Here is a 12365-nt window from a genome sequence, read left to right as displayed (position 1 = left end):
GCTACTGGCAACTGCTCTCCAAGATTTCATAACTGCAGAGCCTCTCCCGGCCCCACCTGAGGATGAAGATGGGACCTTCTGCATTCCAGACAGATGCTCTGCCACTGGGCTATGGCCCTTCCTGAAAACCTCAGACAGGGAGTATGCCTTAAACGAAGACAGACTGATGGTTCATCTAGCTCAGTATTATCTGAACTGATTGGTAGGAGCTCTCCAGGATTTCGGAGCAGGTGGTTTTCCAGGCCTTACCTGGAGACACCAGGGATTCAACCTGGGAGCTTCTGCATGTAAAGCAGATGTTTCTACCCACCAAGCTACAGCCCTTCCCAGTTTCTCCCAACCTGATGTTTCAGAAATAGCAGTTTGATTTAATACTGTGGGTCATTGATGTGATTGGAGGCTTGAGATGCCCCTTTCAGTACCAGAGATCACATTGCAATTTGGGAACCTCTTGGAAAACAAGGGAAGGGAGAGGATTTTCCAAAGCTAAAGTGGGAAAAGGTAATGGAGCAGGTAGGAATGTGGACAAAGGGGTCTCCAAAAACCAAGACGACATAAATGAGCAAAGGGCCCACAATGAAGCCAGCAAAAAATTACAACTCCTTCACACACAGGATAAGGATATTTTGGGTGTTTTTAAAACTCAACACCAGTTCCACACCGTACATTCAAAGCACTCTCGGACCACTTTAACAGTCATGGCTTCTCCAAAGGATCCTGGGAACTTGCGTATTATTCCCATCCCTCTTCCCAAACTATAGTTCTTCAGATTCTCCACAACTGTTATAAAGTGGCATAAGAGTGCTTTATGTGGATGGAGGTGATGTTGGCTTTCAAAAATACCTAGGCTTGGTCATACAGAGCATCCACAAAACCTTTATTATCATCATCATCATCATCATCATCATCATCATCATCATGGGTTGATTAAAATGCAACATGTGCCAATATCCGGTTCAGCTCTTCTAAACGCTAAAACAAATTATAATCATGATTCCCGCTCCATAGTTTCTCCTTGGAAGATGTGGCAGGCGAAAGAGATCTGAACCTGGACCAGACGCCTAGAGTGTCTATCCCTACTCAATCAGCAAGCAAACTGGGTGGTCTTGGGGCAGTCATCATTTCTCAATGTAATAATCGATCATTCACAGGGCTGCTGGGAAGATAAAATGGGATTGCCATTAGCATCACCCAGGACTAACTGGAAGGGCAGCTGCAACCATGATAGATGGTCAGATAAATTAAAGCAGATAGGCAACACACATGTTGTTTTTCTCTGGTGCACATATATGTATGTTTGGAAGTGTTTCTGTGACATGCATGCTCTACATCAGGCATCCCCAACCTTCAGCCCTCCAGATGTTTTGGACTACAGTTCCCATCATCCCTGACCACTGGTCCTATTAGCTAGGGATCATGGGAGTTGTAGGCCAAAACATCTGGAGGGCCAAAGGTCGGGGATGCCTGCGCTACATTTTAAGACATGACAGAGAGGGAGAGGGAGAGGGAGAGGGAGAGAGAGAGGGTGTCTAAACTGGCCTCAAATTGTTTGTGTGACTTTCTCAGCCCTTAAAAACTCAGGGTTCGTTCACATGGTCATCGCAAGGCCCTAAAACAATACACTGCTTTGAACACAAAACTGTTTTAAGTTGAAGTCAGTTGTCCACATTTCCAGCTACCAGCCATCAATTCTAGAGTAACTAGTATAGAATATACAGTGGTACCTCTGGTTGCAGATGGGATCTGTTCCAGAGCTCCGGTCGGATCCCGAGGTTTCCGCAACCTGAGGACCGCTTCTGCCCCAAAACCCGGTAAAATACTTCCGGGTTTGCCGGGCGTGCATCCCGAAGTTTACGTAAGCAGAGGGTTACGAAAATGGAGGTACAACTGTATATACCGTAGTTCTCAAGACCTTTGCAGCTCAAAAATGGAACTCTGAACCATCATTTGGTGGTACACATGGCACCAGTCTCTCTCTTCCCTGCACCAAAACTCCTGCTGTTCAACATGTATTGACTCAACATCCATTGCCTATAGCTTTGCAGATTCTCTGCTCTGCCTCACATAACCTCTTTGGAAAAACTGGACTAACAGTACACATCTGCATATCTTATTAGGTTGCTCTGAAGTTTTCTACATTCCTGTTTAGAAAGGCTTTGGGAGACATCCACGAGGAACACCCTTTCGCAAGCAAAGGCAATTCAAATAATCTAACTACGCAGGCATGTTGGTGCTGCAAGCACAGCGGCTTGTTGTCAAGGTGATACTACCAAGAGCAGGGCTGGGGAAAGAGTTTTGCATTCCTAAGCACCAATTTGGATGCAAGGCACCCAGCAGCAGAGATGGGGAACCTGTGGCCCTTCCACATTTTGTTGTGGCTCCAGCTCCCATCTAGCTCCAGGCAGCCTGGCCAATGAACAGGGATGATTGGAGCTGTAAGACGCAAAGCATCTGGAAGACTAGAGGTTCCTCATCCTAAGGCAACAACCAACGTTTTCATTAGTACAGTTGCTCTATCAGCAAACGGAGAAACTGAACTGATTTAGAGTGCTGTACCACTACAAAACACAGTGTGTTCCAATCTGCACTGTCCCCAAATTGCTCCAGCTGAAGCACCAGGACTACTCTTGTCTACTGAGGCTCAAGCGAACAGTATTTAAACAACAGTTTTAGTAAAGTGAGAGGGAGAAATCACATCACAGCAGAACACAGAAACGATATACAGACCGACTGACTTCTCTTTTGCTCACTCTCTCAATCCTCACAATGGCCTTGATTAAACAGGAAGTCAAATGGGAGTCAGAGGTTGTAATAACCACCTGTAATGACAGACTTATGGAGTATTTTTGTCTCCATGCTCCACGTGCGACAATATTCAGAGTTCAACTGCCAAGCGGACTTAAAGGAGGGGGGCCTTTTCATTTCCGACCGGGTCCATTAATCACTTCCCATTGGCCGATACAGAGAACTTTTCCTTTCAAAACGGCACGTTCACATTCTGTGGCTTTTTTTTCTGTTTACACACAGTTTTGCTACCTTATGTCAACACTTGCTAATGAATAAATATATCACTCCACTAACTGAAAATGAGGCCCTGGCAACAGCCGGCTGGATGTTTAAACTCCTGCTAATAGATTTATCCTAGCATCTTTACCGGAAACCAAATGGCAGGCCCTTAACCATTCTTTCCAAACAGCTCTGGTGTTGCCAGATATGCCCACTCTTTCCAAATTCCCCTGGGTCTGTGCGACAGGCAGCAATTAGCAGTAAATAAACAAAAATGTGCTTTTTTAAAACACACACACACACACACACACAAATAACAACACTGACACCTCAATCCTAACCACTTTTGCTTGGAAGGAAGTCTCCCTGGCTTTGCTTTGTCCAAGCAGGTGTGTTTAGAATTGCACTCTTGAACCTGCAATAGTGTGCAGACTTCCTTGGGATAAAGCCTGATCAAACGAACTAGGTTTTAGTTCAGAGGAAATGGCCGCAAGATAAAGCAACACCATTTTACATGGCACATTTTAATGGGACAGCAGATTCTGAACCCATCCTCCAGCCGGAATACCAAAAACTCCGGCAGTGTATCCTCTGCTTCCCAGGAAGAACATTATGGCAAGGCCAAGGCCAGCCTAGCTCTGTCCATTGACCAGCAGAGGTTGGACCATTATGGTGAAAAGGCCATGGCCCCAACATCTCAGCCTGGCCTCAGCACTGGCTACCAGCATCTTGGGAACAAAACCAGAATTTGTTGGCTCTGCCTTGTCCTTGGCTCTGCCGCCACCTCTCATACTGCCTGCACTACGAGTCCTGAAAGGGACTGACACTGACCAGAGGCAGGTGACTTTTGTCTCTCCCCTTCCCTGCTAGAAAGAACGTTCAGCTCTAACCAACCGGCAGTTGTGTCCCTGGATTGCAGAAGTGGCAGGAAGCACATTCTGGCCTCAGCCACCAGTCAGGGCTGCTGGGTCAGTTGCCAGCTCCTCTATCCAGGCAGCAAAGGCCTCCAAGGAAGGGAAGATCTGTCTGGCCCCAGACGAACATCAACGCCTGTTTACAACTCACCACATTGTTCTGTCTGGCGCTGTCAAGCCAAGATCTCTCCCTCTTTACCTTTTCCCTCCACTCCCCTTTGCCTTGTGTGTCTTGTCTTTTCAGTTTGCAAGCCTGGGGGCAGGGCCCGCCTCTCGTCATTATTTCGTTTTTTTAATTGATGTGAGCCGCTTGGGAGACAGCATTTGTCTGAAAAGCAGGCTAGATAGATAGATAAAACAGCACCACCATTTTACAAAGGAGAAACTGAGACTGAGCGAAGGTGACTTGCCCAAGGCTGCACCGAGAACAGTTATTTGATTGCAAAGCGTCGCAGCTTCAAGTCCATTCTGGCATCCACTGGAGCACAGCTGGCTAACTGCAGACCCTGTCTATAGATGCCAGGTCAGGTTTTGAAACACTGCAAAACAGACTCCCCAAATGTAATCTTTCCCCCTCCTTTGGAATGAATGGCACCCACATGGTGCAAAATAAAATGGGTGCATTTAAGGAGGCCATGGGGTTTGAACCTGTCGTTTCTCTTTCTTCGTCACACTGCAATGTGACAGACTGCTGGGAACCTGTTATGATAGATACTTTAGCATCTAACGCAACCTTGGAGTGGGCATATGTCTGTCAGAAACCACACACTATTGCTTGCTAAAGCAAGTAATAAATTGTGCGTTGCAAGGATTGCAAACCACGACATTAATTGTCATCTCAGTGAGCACATCTAAATGATGTTTCCTACCCCTTGCAAATCCATTCTCCTGTTTGCACATGGCATAAACAAATGTCAGCAAGACGTGACTACCTTGTGCAGTGCATGTTTACTCTGAAGTAAGAAGCATTGTGTTCAATGATCCTCACTCCATGCAGAAGAACTGCAGGCCAAGAGAGAGCTAAACACCTCAACACACATAGAGTTACAAAAATAACAAAGCGGGGGGGACGGGACGGGACGTGTCCACAGCTGTGCTTCAATCACTTTTAGTATCTTAAGAAATTATTGTTGTTGTTTATAATACTGGATAGCAGCATAGTGCTTTCAAGGGTTCAAAGTGTTTCACATGCAATATCCAGCTGTAATCCTAATAAACCCTGGAAGAGAGGCAAGTCAGTCTTATTAGGCCCCAAATTGCAGATGGGGGAATTGAGGCTGAGAGTGATTTGCTGGAGGCCACGTTCATGGCAAAGAACTGAACTAAGCACTTCCTGATTCATAGCTCAGTCTACACTACAACAGCTCTCATAAAGGTCTCTGCCCGCAAGGAGCTTACAGCCTAAAGGGGTCGGAACACTGAAGAGGGAAACTGCAATCTTGTACATCCCTGGGGATTAACCATGTTTAAACTTGACAAACTAGCCAGATCCAGGGAACTGAACAGTATCAAGTTTTACTTTGGTGGAGCAGAGACTAGTTTCCTGGTACTGCCTGAAACTGGGGCCTTTACAAAGAAGTCAATTTTAAAAACCTTGCTAACTCTATTGACTCGACTTGACATCAGGATGTAATCAATAGAGACAACTGCTCTGCAATCTGTATTTTGGTCCATTAATCTTTGGGAGAGATATGAAGTGGCTTTGTGGAATTTTATTTCCCTCCCCCCTCAGTTTCATCCCCATTTCCGATTTTCACTAAACCCTCTCTCTCCCTTCCACAATGCCAGCCTATTTATCTAGCACAGGGTGAGCCCTGCTGCCAGCCAAAAGTTTATGCAGACAACCGCAACAGCGTTTGGTGCCAGCCTCGAATGGGCTCCTGCCCTGGCAGCCTGCCATTCAATTACAAGTAACCAAGGATGCAGGGAGAAATGTGCTAAAAACATCTGTGTGCCCCTTCATAATTCTTTTTCGGTGTGCTCTTACTTGTGCCAAAAGCAGGGTTTTCAAGCAAAAGTGAAATAACAAATAGGACGTTTCAGGAAACCCGTATTACTCGAAATCCACTCATTCCATTATTCACCAATCAAAAATAAATAAGTTTTCTATTGTTCCACCTTCTGCTCCTCCTAAAACATTACAGGTGAAATGTCAGGATGACATGAAGCAGTGCTCTTTTCGTTTGCATTTTAACAGAAACCAAGTTTGTTTTTGTTTTTAATGGAAGAGCTTGAAAGATTTGGACTGCAGGTTTAAGTTGGGAGAGTCTGTCTCCCCTGAACTCGCTTTGGTCTTACATCTGAGTAAATTATGTGCAGGAACAGGTGAGGAACGCTTGTTCCTCTGCAGCCTCTTTTGGACTTAGATGCAAATATACTTAGATCTCAATCAGACTGGAAGTAAACCCCATTGACTTGAAAGGAACTTATTCCAAGTAAGGAAGGCAAGCTTAGAAAAACCCGTGGCAGACTCTTCTTGTGAAAGCTGGTGGGTTTAAAGAACAAAGGCTAAAATCCCACAATCCACACTTATTCAGGAGCAAATCCCACTTATCTTAATGCGGAATTGCTTGTGATTAACTGTGCAGGAGTGCTAGGAAAGCAAACAAGAGCTGAAAAAAGCGAAACAAACCTATGGATTTGTAACAACAACAATAATAACAACAACAACAACAACAACAACAACACAATTGTAAGGAAAGAGCCACGAGCATGCAATGTGGGGAGAGAACCGCCTTCCCAGGAAAAAAAAAGTTTCCAAGTTTCCCATCCCCCCAAAAAATGTTCGGTTTGTTTTAAAAACAAGTCTACTTACCAGTTGGTTTGAGAAAATCCATTGGATATCTCGAATAAGGAGGAGGGGGAGACTCTGGAATTAGAAAAGTACAGAGAAAATAAAAGCAGAGCCATGAGAAGAGAGGAGGGGGGAGAGAGAGAGAGAAAGATAGGAACTTATGATAACAGTGGCATTCTTGTAGCAAAACTGTTTGTCTTAGCTCTGGGGGTTGGAGGCAGGGCAGGCTAGGCGGCGATTGCCTTGATATTTAACTGTCAGATAAACAAAGGGGGCCGGCTGGCGCCAGTCTCTCGCACTATCTGCTCCTCTGGCTGTCTCGAGCGGGGCCTCCTTGGCTGGGCTGAAACACTCCAGCTCTGGAAATCACCAACTGATCCCGGCTCCCTGATAATCCCCGGCTAGCTCTCCGCATGCACATTTAACATTTCACAGAAAGCCTGGGGGGGGGGGGGAGAGTGGGGAGAGGAAAGAGGGCGGGTGGGATGGCTTGGGGGGGGGGAGAGAAGGGAGAGATACAAGTACAGAATTCAAGACTCACATTTTCCTCCCACTTTGTAAAGAACAACAACAGCAGCAGCAAAAGAACTTCCCGGCCCTGCATAACTGGGCAGTTTTCTTCTGCGCTGCTCAAAAGTTGTGCCAAAGTTTTTGCAAGCGGTTTGGGGAAGAAGGGGGTCAGAGTGGGGGGAGTTTGCAGCCTCGAGGTTTTCAGAGGGGGTGGGTGGGAGAGAGAGAGGGGTCGCTAGCATGACTTAAGACATACCAAAGCAGTTCTCTATCTCTCTCTTTCACTCACTCACTCACATACACAAAACTTGATGCAGGCTGTGAACTTTACACTCAGAAGCACACACACACAAAAGGGTTTGCATTGAGGATTCTTCGCTCTTCCCACCCCCCTTTTCAACCTTTCCAGTTTGGAAACCAAAAGGCAGCCTGCCCGGAGGAGGAAGGAAGATTGGTGCCTGGAAATTGTGTGTTGTCTTTTATATTATAGCAGCGAAGGAGGGCTGAGTGGGAGAATATTGGGGACGGCTGGCCAGCAAAGTGTTGGATTACTTTTGCAAACCTCAAGCTGGCTGGAGATCTGTATGTTAAAAGACGCGAGGATCTGGGGATGTATTTTCCAAAAACCAATCAGGGCTTCTTTGATCCTGCACTATGCCTTACAGCTCCTTTGCATAAATAGTAAATCTGCACTAGGAAAACACAGAAGAATGTTTGATGTCGGATCCTGTCACCTTAAAACTAATAGCCTGGGTTTTTTAAAATGCATTTATTTACAGAGTGGGGGGTGGGAGAGCCTTCTGTCATTGTTGCATGCTTTCTTCACTCCCCCTGATTGCAGGTCCAACAGGAACTTCAGACACTAAAACCCAGAACTGGGCAGGTTTGCAAAAAGGAGGGGGGGGGGAAAAGGTTTTCCGATACTGTTCTGACTACTCATAGAAAACTCCCCTTGGGGTTCTTTCAAACCTAAAATTAAAAATCTCCCTGGGTATTTTATTTATTTTTTAACTTAGGAAAACAGACATATATGGGAAGCCTCTGATGCACAACAAAAACACAGGGCTTTTCTTTGACAGGGCATCAAAGCTTGTAACTTTTAAAAAAACAAACAAAGCTGAAATGGGCAGAGAGGTACCTTACATACTCAAACTAGGTCCGTGACCGAATAATATGGGTCGCCCCTTAATTCCAGATCTCAACATTTCCAGGGAATGATGCAAGGCTGTGCCCCCCCCCCCGAAAAAAAATTCCAATGCACCACAAAGACCCAGAGCCAACTTGAAGAAGGCAAGACTTGGAATGCAAAGGCCTGACATTTCTCATTTTTTTTGACCGTCCAAAACACACACACACACACACACACACACCCCGATGCACTCAGGGGGGTTTTGGGGGGTGGGGGTGGAAGGGGTGATTTGTAAAGCGGTGCCTACCTAGTTCACAGAGCCTGCTGAGGTGATAGGGGTTGCAGCAGACCAGGTCCGGGTGCGTTTTCCCATAAGATTCACAGCAACATAACCTCTTGACTTCCGAGCAGTGCCTGAGATCGGGCCACCGAAAGACTTTGCACAGCAGCAGAGGGAGCGAGTACCAATGCTGGCCCAGTTTGGAGTCCACCTTGGTGGGCAACAGGAGGCAGGAGGTCCGCGTGCCCCCCCGGGACTCCACGGCTTGCAGGAGGCCCTCCAGGTGCTTCTCCTTCAGCCTCTTCAGCACCGAGTGGGTCAGCGCTTTCAGTTCAGCCTCCGATCCGAGGTGTGCCTTGGCGAGCTTCCCCGACTTGCCCATGCAGCAACCCCGGCTTCCTCCGCCGCCGCCGCCTCCCGCCCCATGCGCCCGGCTGTCGGCGGCCCCCTCTCCAAGCTCGCCGCCTTCTTCCTCCCCGCCGGGCGCACGGCTCCGCCAGAGTCTTCGGACGAGCAGCGATCGTTTGGTCCTGAACATGCGGGACGAGAAGAAGGTTCCCCGGCTAAAAAACGGGCATGTCGTCCGCAACTCATGAAGAATCCGGGAGCCGAGTCCAGGCAGCCAGTAGAAGCAGCCTGAAATGATGGGGATGAAGTGGAAACAGAGGACGGAGCCGGGGGGAGATGGGGGCGCCGGCCGCCGCGCGCTGCCTGCTGCGGGAGACGCAGGCGAAGCAAGGTGAAGCATGCGCCAGTCTCTTGGGAAAGGGCTCGGGTTCAAGTCTGACTTGCTCCCTCTCTTCGCAAATCCTTCTAGATCCACAAAAACAGCAGCAAAAAGGAGGAAAAGCCCTACAGTTTCTTTAAAGCGTGCGTGTGGTGGGGTGGTTATCCACTAAGGGGCAAAGAAAGGGGTCTGGGGTGATTTGGGAAGAGCGAAACATGCCCTCTGCCCCCCTCCCTCGGTCCAAAGAAACTCCACGGGATATGGAAGTATTTTCTTCAGCGGTGGTTCAAAGGAGAAGCCCTCGGGCGAGGTGATGCGGAGGGAGTTTCGTTTCCAAACAAAAAAAAATATTTTCTTTAATGTTGCAAAAAAAAAAGGCACAAGATTTTAGATCCTTAGGTGATCAAAGTAGGTGCTAAATCCAGCCCAAAAGTGCAGAAGGGGGAAGAGGGAACCTGGTGTTTACAAAAATGGGGATGGGGGCGAGCCAAAAACTAAAAAAAATAAGAGAATAATTTAGATCTGGTCGTTTCGAAGGAAGAAGAAAAATCTGTGGTCGAGAAGGGGGGAAGAAAATCCACAGTAAAACATCCAAGGATCCCCGTTCCTTTTCGCCCCGATAGGTCTGTTTTTGTTCGCCTCTTCCAAGCAGAGCTTTGCAGCAGCAGCAGCTCTCTCCCGATCTGCGGATCAGCTCGCAGCACCTTGATCCGGTCGCTCCCTGGCGGCGTCTGCCCTTCCCAAACGCGCTTTGATCTTGCTGCTCCCTGGCGGGCTGGCCCCTCGCTTGTTTGCTTCCTTTTCCGAGCGAGAAAGGGAGAGTTTTTAAAACGCAGGATTCCGGCCCCCCCTTCAAAGTTCTCCCTTTAAAAGATCTCTCCACCCACCGCCACCTTTTCCCTTGCCCTCCCCCCTTCTCCTCTGGTTCCAGGGGCGAAGGAGAAGGATGGGTCGGGGGACCGCCGGCGATCGAAAGGAATCCGGGAGAAGTAAGCGAGGACGCTCCTCTTAATGACAGCGGCGGAAAAAGTGTCGCCAGCCCCTCCTCCGCCTCTCCGGCAATGCCGCTCTCAGCTCTTGCGTCTGGCGGCTGCCTGCGCCGCTTGCCCTCCGCCTCCTCCTTCCAGCAGGAGCATTGCCTCCCTCGTCGACACACACAAGCACGCAGCAGAAAGCCAGAGGAGGAACCGGGCGGCGGCGGCGGCAAGGAGGGAGGGGGGGTGTACTATCCACCCAGTTCCTTTCGCCTGGGCTGGCTCTTGCCTTCCCCTCCCTTCCTTTTTCCGTTCCCTTCTTCCTTTCCCGAAACGCAGCAGCAGCAGAGCCCGGAGCTTGGCTGCGCGCTCTCGCGCTCTTCCTCCACCTCTTTTCTTCTTCCCTCCCTCCTTCCCTCTCTCCTCCTTCCCGGCTCTCCTTTTGCAGCTCCGCGATTTTGCAAAAAAAAAAAAGGGGGGGATTTCAAATAAAATGGGGGAAAAAACCTTCGGGGGAGGGCGAGACCTTTTTTTTGCAAGGCAGAGGGATGAGGGGAGGTCACCTAAGCGGAGAGCCCCAGTGCGCCTCTGCCGCCGGGCTGGCTGGCTGGAGGGGGGGCGCGCTTGGGCAGCTCTCGCTTCTGATCCCTCCTCTCGAGACAGCCAGCCAGCTCGAGCCAGGCTCCGTCTCCTCCTCCCCCGGTTATTTCTCTCTCTCCCTCTCTCTTTCCCCCTCCCTCCTTCCCGATCTCTTGCCTTGCCTCGGTGGCTTCCAGACTGCGCAGCGGCGCTGCCCTGCCCAGGCAAACCCGTCGTCGTCCCCGTCGTCCCCCCCCCCCCCGCGCGCGCCGCCCGCCTCTTATCACGTGGGCGTCTAGACACCCTGTCGCTTTTTTATTTAAAAAAAAAAAAAGCACAGTGATTGTATTGCGCAAAAAAGGCATCGGGTTTCTGAAAGCTATTTTTTTTCCTCTTTAATTCCTGAAGTCTGGGGAGGAGGCAGAGGGGGGAGAAGGAGGAGAGAAGGGAGGAAAAGCAGGAAAGGTTTGAGGAAGTGTCAGAGGAGGAAAGGAATAGAAGTTAGGTGCAGGCGTGCGCGCACGGATTACCCTCAACTACTATTACTTGCACAATGAGCAAGATTGGCTAATGGGAATTAGGTAGGGAGCCATGCTTAAAGAGACGAGAGTGCGCTCCACGTCAAATCGAGCCATTGCTGTTATTGCTATAGTGTACTGCTATTAATTTACTGTGTTTATATATCAGGCACCATCCAGGTATATGGTACTTTTGTGGGCTGGCGTAAGGAAAAGGGCAAGTCCTTTCCCCTAAAATATTTACATTCCACCATGTACAGGCTGCCCATCTCAGCTCATCAGGGTAAAATCACATCCAGAAGGACAGTAGCATAATACCTGTATGAAGTAAATGCCGCAACATAACCGGCAAGCTTCCAAACTCACCAGGACGCTTCTTCAGACAAGATGTTATAGTTTCAGGGGGCTTACTTCTCCCAGCTATGTGTGGATATGATTGCAGCCTCCAGGAATTTGCGAGTGATGCAAGGTTCTGTACTCTTGGCCTCAGCATTCCCATCTGCAATATGGGAATAATAAAGCAAATCTATCTTATGCATGTGAAGTGCTCCAAACTAAAGTGTGAAGTATTAATATTATTATTATTACGTCTACACCTTGGGTGGGTAAACCAGGAATTTTAAAAAGTGCAAATGTTTTTTGCAAGTAACTAGGGAACATTCCATAAACTTTTCAGTCCCTTTTTATTCACTGAGGGAATTATGGGTGTGCTCTGATCTCTCCTACCACTAAAATCAATTGGACTTAAAATTATTTTAAACTGGCTGGACGGTTTGTTGCAGGGTAATTAATCCCTGTGGTTTCCCATGTAGGCTTCACTGGGACTTTGGAAAACTCAGAATAATTAGGCTCCAGTTTCCTAGACATATCCATAAAGTCTATTGAATAAATGAGCATTTGGCACTGTGAATTCTATAGTTTGGGAACCGATTAA

The 12365-nt window shown here is 48.2% G+C and overlaps 1 protein-coding gene across 3 annotated transcripts in view; it reads right to left on the bottom strand.

The window, feature by feature from the left end:
• SMAD7 (SMAD family member 7) overlaps nucleotides 1-11089 on the bottom strand; it is a 50262-nt gene extending 39173 nt beyond the window's left edge. Inside the window, exons 1-2 of one of the 3 annotated variants that reach the window (XM_028748209.2) lie at nucleotides 8661-11086; nucleotides 6736-6789 (exon numbers count right to left, since the gene is read on the bottom strand). In XM_028748209.2, coding sequence (XP_028604042.2) covers nucleotides 6736-6789; nucleotides 8661-9381 — 775 coding nt within the window. In that variant the 5' untranslated portion in view covers nucleotides 9382-11086. Of the gene's footprint in view, nucleotides 1-6735; nucleotides 6790-7255; nucleotides 7615-8660 lie in introns of those variants that run through there. The other 2 variants (XM_028748212.2, XM_028748211.2) reach the window with 2 other exon arrangements.
• Nucleotides 11090-12365: the final 1276 nt, after the last annotated feature.

The sequence above is a fragment of the Podarcis muralis genome, chromosome 11 (assembly GCF_964188315.1).
Source record: "Podarcis muralis chromosome 11, rPodMur119.hap1.1, whole genome shotgun sequence".
NCBI classification, from domain to species: Eukaryota; Metazoa; Chordata; class Lepidosauria; order Squamata; family Lacertidae; genus Podarcis; species Podarcis muralis.
Note: the sequence above shows the minus strand (reverse complement) of the source record. Positions and strands in the feature narration are given on the sequence as shown.